This window comes from Pezoporus wallicus, unplaced genomic scaffold (assembly GCF_028554395.1).
Source record: "Pezoporus wallicus isolate ANWC-B61680 ecotype Strahan unplaced genomic scaffold, APGP_CSIRO_Pwel_v1 contig_11336, whole genome shotgun sequence".
Lineage (NCBI taxonomy): Eukaryota > Metazoa > Chordata > Aves > Psittaciformes > Psittacidae > Pezoporus > Pezoporus wallicus.
Window position 1 is genome coordinate 105,421 of NW_026640537.1, and position 9,133 is coordinate 114,553.

The window sequence follows — 9,133 nt, forward strand, 5'->3', positions numbered from 1 at the left end:
GACGTCTCAAGGCCTGTACCCCACCTTTAGGCCCGGTGACACCCGTCCCCCCGTTGCCATGGCGACACCTCAAGACCCCCCTTTAGGCCCTCCCCGTCCCGCCCGGAAGCGGTGCTGGGGCGCGCCGGAAGTACCGGGGCGGGGACGGACGACGACAACGGGGACGGAAGCGGAAGCGGCGGCCGTGTCCTTCTGCGCCGTGACGCCGGCGGCACCATGGCGGACGCGGCCTCGCAGGTGCTGCTGGGCTCGGGGCTCACGGTGCTCTCGCAGCCGCTCATGTACGTGAAGGTGCTGGTGCAGGTAAGGGGGGGGCCGGGAACCGGGAACGGAAAGGGGGGGGGGGGGGTCTCGGGTCCCGGTTCCCGGTGCCGGCTGCAGGCTCCCGCTGCAGGTCGGGTACGAGCCGCTGCCGCCCACGCTGGGGAGGAACATCTTCGGCCGCCAGGTCTACCAGCTCCCGGGGCTCTTCTCCTATGGTGAGCGGGGCTAACGGAGGGCAAGGGGGGGGGATCCCGGTGGTGGGGGGGGGGGTCCCGGTGGTGGGGGGGGGTTCTGACTCCTCCGCCTCCCGTAGCCAAGCACATCGTGAAGGTCGATGGCCGAGCGGGGCTCTTCAAAGGCCTCGTCCCGCGCCTCTGCTCCAGCGCCATCGGCACCGTGGTGCACAGCAAAGTGCTGCAGGTACCGGGGTGGGGGGGAACGGGGGACGGAGACCGGGGCTCGGGGCTGGTGTGGCTCCGGCCCCGGTGCCTGCGCTAACGTTGACCTTTGTTCTGCAGCAGTACCAGGAGGCTGAGGACGCTGGGGTAGGTGCAGGGACGCTGCTCCCTAGGGGATCCTCCTTCCCCTCCATCGTTCCCGTCCCTCCTTCCCCTCCATCGTTCCCGTCCCTCCTTCCCCTCCATCGTTCCCGTCCCTCCTTCCCCTCCATCGTTCCCGTCCCTCCTTCCCCTCCATCGTTCCCGTCCCTCCTTCCCCTCCATCGTTCCCGTCCCTCCTTCCCCTCCATCGTTCCCGGCCCTCCTTCCCCTCCATCGTCCCCGTCCCTCCTTCCCCTCATCGTCCCCGTCCCTCCTTCCTCTCCATTCCTCCTCCTTCCCCTCCATCGTTCCCGTCCCTCCTTCCCCTCCATCGTTCCCGTCCCTCCTTCCCCTCCATCGTTCCCGTCCCTCCTTCCCCTCCATCGTTCCCGTCCCTCCTTCCCCTCCATCGTTCCCGTCCCTCCTTCCCCTCCATCGTTCCCGTCCCTCCTTCCCCTCCATCGTTCCCGTCCCTCCTTCCCCTTCATTCCTCCTTCTTTGCCTCCATCCCTTCTTTTCCTCCACCCACTCCAATCCCTCGTTTCCCTGTATCCCTTCTTCCCCTCCTTCTACTTCAGTCCGTCCTTGTTCTCCATCCCCTCCATCCCTTCTTTCCCTTCTCCCTCTCCAATCCCTCATTTCCCTCTTATTCCTTCTTATTCTCCTTCCTCTCTATCCCTTCTTCTCATTCTACTCCAATCCCTTCTTCTTCTCCATCATTACAATCTCTCTTTTCTCTCCATCCCTTCTTCCTTTCCTTCCACTCCAATTCCTCCTTTTCCTACATCCCTCATTCCTGTCCTTTTCCTCCAATCCTTTCTTCCATTCCTCCTTCTTCTTCTCCATCCCTTCTTCCTTTCCTTCCCCTGTAATCCCTCCTTCTCTTCAATCCCTTCTTCCTTTCCTTCTCCTCTAATCTCTCCTTTTTCCTTTTGTAGTCCTCTAATCCCTCCTTCCTCTCCATCCCTTCTTCCTTTCTTTCCGCTCCAATTCCTCCTTTTCCTACATCCCTCATTCCTGTCCTTTTCCTCCAATCCTTTCTTCTATTCCTCCTTCTTCTTCTCCATCCCTTCTTCCTTTCCTTCTCTTCCAGTCCCCCCTTCCTTCCATCCCACCTGCCCAGTGCTGCAGTCAGAGCATCCCAGCAGCAAGGGAAAAGCTCAGGGGGCTCTTCCAGGGTGAACTGGGTCCTTCCAGGGGTGCTGGGGAGGGACCGGTGCCTCTTGGGGGTCTCTTCCCCCCCTCCTGACGCCTCTTTCCCTCCCCAGCCTGGAGCCAGCAAGAAGGAGCCGGTGTCGTCGCTGGAGCAGGTGCTGAAGGAGGTGAGGATGAGGAGGGTGCTTGGGGGTGGAAGCAGAGGGGCTCCACGTGTGTCCCTGACCCCCCCTTTCTCCCCAGACCTCCCGAGAGATGGTCGCTCGCTCCGCTGCCACCCTCATCACCCACCCCTTCCATGGTAGGTGCCCCCCCCCCTCACCAGCTGGGTGATGGGTGCTGTCACTGCTGTGTCATTGGGGTATCCCTATGCCCCCCATCTTGATCCCCCCACCTCTGCCCCCAGTGATCACCCTCCGCTGCATGGTGCAGTTCATCGGCCGGGAGACCAAGTACAGGTATGGGGTGGGTTCTGCTATGGGGGGGGCTGCCATGGGTGCTGCCCACCCACCCATGGGGTCCCTCCCACCCATGGTCCCCCCCACCCATGGTCCCCCCTCTCTGCTCTTTCTCCCAGTGGGACACTAAGCGCCTTCGCCACCATCTACCGGGAAGAAGGGATCCTGGGCTTCTTTGCGTGAGTGCTGCCCGTGGGGACTTGGGGGGCGGGACGTGGGGTGATGCTCCCCACCTCCATGGAGCTCCGGCCTCAGCTCTGCCCTCTCCTCTCGGGGGGCTCCGGGGGTCCTCGGATGCTGCTGGGGACTGGGGGTTTCCGTCCTTCCCGTGGTGTCTGGGCTCTTCCAGGGATCCTGACCCTTCCCTGGCCACCAGCGGGGATGCTGCAGGTCCCTCTGCACCCGGCTCCTCTCCCTTTGCCCCGGCAGGAGCTCCACCTTGGCCCGGCACTGCAGGAAGAGCTGCTCCAGGCTCCTTTTCCCCTGCCTCCAGGCCCATCCCGAGCTCACATCCCTGCTGCCTCTTCTCTTGCAGCGGCCTCATCCCCCGCCTGCTCGGGGACATCCTCTCGCTCTGGCTCTGTAACATGCTGGCCTACCTCATCAACACGTACGCGCTGGAGAACGGGGTACGGGCTGGGGGGGGCTCCAGGGATGGTCCTGGGGGGACAGGGGCCTCTTTTGGGGGGGCTCCGTGGGGTTAAAGGTGCTTTTCCTCCTCCGGCAGGTCTCAACCATGGCCGAGATCAAGAGCTACTCCCAGGCAGTTACTGGGGTGAGTACAAGGTGTGCGTGGGGGGATGCTGCCTTCCTGCAGGGAGGGTGAAGGGAATGGAACCCCCTTTCCCAAGGGAGTGGAATCCCCTTTTCCCAAGGGAATGGAATCCCCCTTTTCCCAAGGGAATGGAATCCCCCTTTCCCAAGGGAATGGAATCCCCCTTTTCTAAGGGAATGGAATCCCCGTTTCCCAAGGGAATGGAGTCCCCTTTTCCCAAGGGAATGGAATCCCCTTTCCCAAGGGAATGGAATCCCCCTTTTCCCAAGGGAATGGAATCCCCCTTTTCCCAAGGGAATGGAGTCCCGTTTCCCAAGGGAATGGAATCCCCTTTTCCCAAGGGAATGGAATCCCCTGTTCCCAAGGGAATGGAGTCCCCCTGTTCCCAAGGGAATGGAGTCCCCCTGTTCCCAAGGGAATGGAGTCCCCCTGTTCCCAAGGGAATGGCATCCCCTTTCCCAAGGGATTGGAATCCCCCCTTTCCCAAGGGAATGGAATCCCCTTTTCCCAAGGGAATGGAGTCCCCCTGTTCCCAAGGGAATGGCATCCCCTTTCCCAAGGGATTGGAATCCCCCCTTTCCCAAGGGAATGGAATCCCCTTTTCCCAAGGGAATGGAGTCCCCCTGTTCCCAAGGGAATGGCATCCCCTTTCCCAAGGGATTGGAATCCCCCCTTTTCCCAAGGGAATGGAATCCCCTTTTCCCAAGGGAATGGAGTCCCCCTGTTCCCAAGGGAATGGCATCCCCTTTCCCAAGGGATTGGAATCCCCCCTTTTCCCAAGGGAATGGATTGCTAGGGGCTGGATCACCCCACATGGACGGGAGGGGGCAGATGCCCACTGGAGCTGCTGCCCACCAGCCCCACTGTGCTTTGCAGTTCTTCGCTAGCATGCTGACCTACCCCTTCGTCCTCGTCTCCAACCTGATGGCTGTCAATGACTGCGGGTGAGTCCGAGCCCCCCACTCTGTGGGGCCTGTCTAGGGGGGGCACCGTGTCCCTGTGCCCCAGAGCAGCTCCCAAGCTGCCTTCCCAGCAGTCCTGGGTGGCAGAGCCTGGTCCAAAGTCAGCGTGGGGCTGGTTCCTTGTGGGGAGAGCTGCGGTCAGGGGGTGCAGGGCAGCATCCGAAGGGGCAGTTTGGGGTTCAGCCCCGTGCAGGGCTTGGTCCTGGATAGAAATAATGCTCCAGAGTCATGGAATGAGAGAATCAACTGGGCTGGGAAAGAGCTTCAAGACCATCAGCTCCAACCATTGCCCAGCACTGCCAAGGCCACCACTGACCCACGGCACTGAGGGCCTTGTCTATAGGGTGTGGGAGCGCTTGCAGGGCCCCTGCCCTGGGCAGCCTGTTCCAATGCCTGAGCACCCTCTGGGGCAGGAATTGTTCCTCAGCTCCATCTAAACCTGCCCTGGGGCAGCTTGAGGCCGTTTCCTCTTGTCCCATCCCTTGTTCCTTGGGAGCAGAGCCCAGCCCCTCCTGGCTCCATCCTCCTCTCAGGCACTTGGAGGCAGCCATCAGGTCCCCCCTGAGCCTTCTCTTCTCCACACTGAACCCCCCAGCTCCCTCAGCCCTTCCCCATCACACTTGGGCTCCAGGCCCTGCTCCAGCTCCGTTCCCTTCTCTGGCCCCGCTCCAGCACCTCAAGGTCTCTCTTGCAGTGAGGGGCCCAGAGCTGAGCACAGGATTCGAGGTGCAGCCTCCGCAGTGCCCAGCCCCGTGCCCAGTCCCTGCCCTGCTCCTGCTGCCGCACTGGTGCTGGTGCAGTACCAGGATGCTGGGGGCTTCTTGGCTGCCTGGGCACAAGCTGCTCCTGCTCAGCTCCAGCAGCTCCTTTCCAGCCTGGAGCGTTCCATGGGGCTGCTGTGGCCCAGGGTGAGGACCCAGCACCGAGCCTGGTTGAACCCCGTGGGTCTCTCCCCTTGCACAGGCTCGCTGGGGGCCTCCTTCCCTACGCACCCACCTACTCATCCTGGCTGGATTGCTGGAGCCAGCTCCGCAGGGAGGTGAGTGCCCCGCACCGGGATGGCTTCCAGCCGTGGGGCAGATCCATGCGGGTGCCCAGCCCCACTCATCACCCCCATTGCAGGGCAACATGAGCCGAGGGAACACGCTGTTCTTCCGGAAGGTGCCGGCTGGGAAGCGGTACGTGTGGGACGAGAGGAGGTTCCGCTGAGGCCGGGAGCCAGGAATTCCAGGGGTCCCAGGCAGAAGGATTCCCGTTGAGTGGTGATTTCTATATACAGTTTTTTAACACCAAGTCCGTGCTCCGAGGTGCCGGTGGATGCGCGGGGTCTTTGTCACCGGGACCGCCGTTCCCCGTCCCTTCCATTCCCTGTTCCCTGCTGTTTCTCCGCCCCTTCCTCAGCGCTCCGATGCTGTCCCCGTGTGTCCCCCCCGCAGGCTCTGGTGCCTGTGTGTGTCCCTCACCTCAACGCGGTGGTGCTGAAGCTGGTAAATCCACTGGGAGCAATCCCTGTCCTCCTGCTGCTGCTGCCCGTGGTTCCATCCCAGAGCCTTGAGGCTGTTTCCACAGAGGGAATCCCCCTGATGGGATGGCGACAGCCGGAGCTGTCACCCGCTGGCGAAGGAGCGGCTGTACCCGTGTCACCCTGCCGGGCTGCGCGGGTTGGGGACGCTCGGTACCACTGCGGGGTGATGAGGTGGGATCCATCCCACCGGTGGTGGTCCCAGGCTCCAGCATCCATGGACACGGGGTGGGGGGCACAGCACCCTCAGACCCCGGTACGAGGGGGGCACATCCCGGCTGTGGGTTGAGGTGTGGGGTGTGTGTGTGGGAGGGGTGTTGTACACCCGATGATGGGGTTGTGAGCTGCAATGGGGGGTGCACGCCATGGGTCTGCGTGCGAAGCTGGGGAGGGGGTTACACACCCAGAGCAGGGCTTGGACAACCGCTGGGGGCTGTTGGGCACCCAGGCAGAGGTCTGCACACCCGGGGGGGTGTTGGGTGTTACACACCTGGTAACAGGGTTCCACACCCATTGGGGGCTGTTGCCCACCCATGAGGGGTTGTTGCACACCCCTTGGGGCTGTTACACACACGTTAGGGGTCCTTGCACACCCATTAGGAGCTGTTGAACACCCTGTAGGGTTTGCCATATGCCCGTTAGGGGACATTGCCCACCCCTTAGGGGCTGTTACCTGTTCCGGGAGTACCCCCAGTGAGCGGGTTGCACACCCATTGGGGGCTGTTGAACGCCCATTAGGGACCGGCACACACCCATTGGGGGCTGTTGCACGCCCAGTAATGGGGCTGCCCTCCCGTTAGGAGCTGCTTCCCTCCCCTTAGGAGCCGTCTGCACCATTTAGGAGCTGTTTCCCTCCCGTTAGGAGCCGTTTCCCTCCCGTTAGGAGCTGTTTACACCCTTTAGGAGCCTTTATCCCTCCCGTCAGGAGCCGTTTCGCAGCCTTTAGGTGCTGTTTCCCTCCCGTCAGGAGCCGTTTCCCTCCCGTTAGGAGCCGTTTACACCCGTTAGGAGCTGTTTCCCTCCCGTTAGGAGCCGTTTCGCAGCCTTTAGGTGCTGTTTCCCTCCCGTTAGGAGCCGTTTACACCTTTTAGGAGCCATTTCCTTCCCGTTAGGAGCTGTTTCACGCCCGTTAGGAGCCGTTTACACCCTTTAGGAGCCGTTTCCCTCCCGTCAGGAGCCGTTTCCACCCTTTAGGAGCCGTTTCCCTCCCGTCAGGAGCCGTTTACACCCGTTAGGAGCCGTTTACCTCCCGTCAGGAGCCGTTTACACCCGTTAGGAACTGTTCCCCTCCCGTTAGGAGCCGTTTACACCCGTTAGGAGCCGTTTCCCTCCCGTCAGGAGCCGTTTACACCCGTTAGGAACTGTTCCCCTCCCGTTAGGAGCCGTTTACACCCGTTAGGAGCCGTTTCCCTCCCGTCAGGAGCCGTTTCCACCCGTTAGGAGCCGTTTCCCTCCCGTCAGGAGCCTCCCGTCAGGAGCCGTTTCCACCCGTTAGGAGCCGTTTCCCTCCCGTCAGGAGCCGTTTCCACCCGTTAGGAACCGTTTCCCTCCCGTCAGGAGCCGTTTCCACCCGTTAGGAACTGTTCCCCTCCCGTTAGGAGCCGTTTACACCCGTTAGGAACCGTTTCCCTCCCGTCAGGAGCCGTTTACACCCGTTAGGAACTGTTCCCCTCCCGTTAGGAGCCGTTTACACCCGTTAGGAGCCGTTTCCCTCCCGTCAGGAGCCGTTTACACCCGTTTGGAACTGTTCCCCTCCCGTTAGGAGCCGTTTCCCTCCGTCAGGAGCCGTTTCCACCCGTTAGGAGCCGTTTCCCTCCCGTCAGGAGCCGTTTACACCCGTTAGGAGCCGTTTCCCTCCCGTCAGGAGCCGTTTACACCCGTTAGGAGCCGTTTCCACCCGTTAGGAACTGTTCCCCTCCCGTTAGGAGCCGTTTACACCCGTCAGGAGCCGTTTACACCCGTTAGGAACCGTTTCCCTCCCGTCAGGAGCCGTTTACACCCGTTAGGAACTGTTCCCCTCCCGTTAGGAGCAGTTTACACCCGTTAGGAGCCGTTTCCCTCCCGTCAGGAGCCGTTTACACCCGTTAGGAACTGTTCCCCTCCCGTTAGGAGCCGTTTCCCTCTGTCAGGAGCCGTTTCCCTCCCGTTAGGAGCCGTTTCCCTCCCGTCAGGAGCCGTTTACACCCGTTAGGAGCCGTTCCCCTCCCGTCAGGAGCCGTTTACACCCGTTAGGAGCCGTTTCCCTCCCGTCAGGAGCCGTTTACACCCGTTAGGAGCCGTTTCGCACCCTTCAGGAGCCGTTTACACCCGTTAGGAACTGTTCCCCTCCCGTTAGGAGCCGTTTACACCCGTCAGGAGCCGTTTACACCCGTTAGGAACCGTTTCCCTCCCGTCAGGAGCCGTTTACACCCGTTAGGAACTGTTCCCCTCCCGTTAGGAGCAGTTTACACCCGTTAGGAGCCGTTTCCCTCCCGTCAGGAGCCGTTTCCACCCGTTAGGAGCCGTTTCCACCCGTTAGGAGCCGTTTCCCTCCCGTCAGGAGCCGTTTACACCCGTCAGGAGCCGTTTCCCTCCCGTCAGGAGCCGTTTACACCCTTTAGGAGCCGTTTCGCACCCTTCAGGAGCCGTTTCCCTCCCGTCAGGAGCCGTTTCCACCCGTTAGGAACCGTTTCCCTCCCGTCAGGAGCCGTTTCCACCCGTTAGGAACTGTTCCCCTCCCGTTAGGAGCCGTTTACACCCGTTAGGAACCGTTTCCCTCCCGTCAGGAGCCGTTTCCACCCGTTAGGAACTGTTCCCCTCCCGTTAGGAGCCGTTTCCACCCGTTAGGAGCCGTTTCCCTCCCGTCAGGAGCCGTTTACACCCGTCAGGAGCCGTTTCCCTCCCGTCAGGAGCCGTTTACACCCTTTAGGAGCCGTTTCGCACCCTTCAGGAGCCGTTTCCCTCCCGTCAGGAGCCGTTTCCACCCGTTAGGAACCGTTTCCCTCCCGTCAGGAGCCGTTTCCACCCGTTAGGAACTGTTCCCCTCCCGTTAGGAGCCGTTTACACCCGTTAGGAACCGTTTCCCTCCCGTCAGGAGCCGTTTCCACCCGTTAGGAACTGTTCCCCTCCCGTTAGGAGCCGTTTACACCCGTTAGGAGCCGTTTCCCTCCCGTCAGGAGCCGTTTACACCCGTTTGGAACTGTTCCCCTCCCGTTAGGAGCCGTTTCCCTCCGTCAGGAGCCGTTTCCACCCGTTAGGAGCCGTTTCCCTCCCGTCAGGAGCCGTTTCCACCCGTTAGGAGCCGTTTCCACCCGTTAGGAGCCGTTTCCCTCCCGTCAGGAGCCGTTTACACCCGTTAGGAGCCGTTTCCCTCCCGTCAGGAGCCGTTTACACCCGTTAGGAACTGTTCCCCTCCCGTTAGGAGCCGTTTCCCTCCCGTCAGGAGCCGTTTCCCTCCCGTTAGGAGCCGTTTCCCTCCC

General features: G+C 61.6%; 1 protein-coding gene across 1 annotated transcript; it reads left to right on the top strand.

Annotated features, from left to right (window-relative positions):
• The first annotated feature begins 162 nt into the window (after positions 1-162).
• On the top strand, positions 163-5,375 carry MTCH2 (mitochondrial carrier 2). Its single transcript, XM_057419387.1, has 13 exons — positions 163-303; positions 395-479; positions 578-684; positions 783-809; positions 2,072-2,125; positions 2,202-2,259; positions 2,365-2,416; positions 2,536-2,595; positions 2,952-3,045; positions 3,144-3,191; positions 4,068-4,135; positions 5,117-5,192; positions 5,276-5,375. The coding sequence occupies exons 1-13, from the start codon at positions 217-219 to the stop codon at positions 5,360-5,362; spliced, it is 903 nt and encodes a 300-aa protein (XP_057275370.1). The 5' UTR covers positions 163-216; the 3' UTR covers positions 5,363-5,375.
• The last annotated feature ends 3,758 nt before the right edge of the window (positions 5,376-9,133 follow it).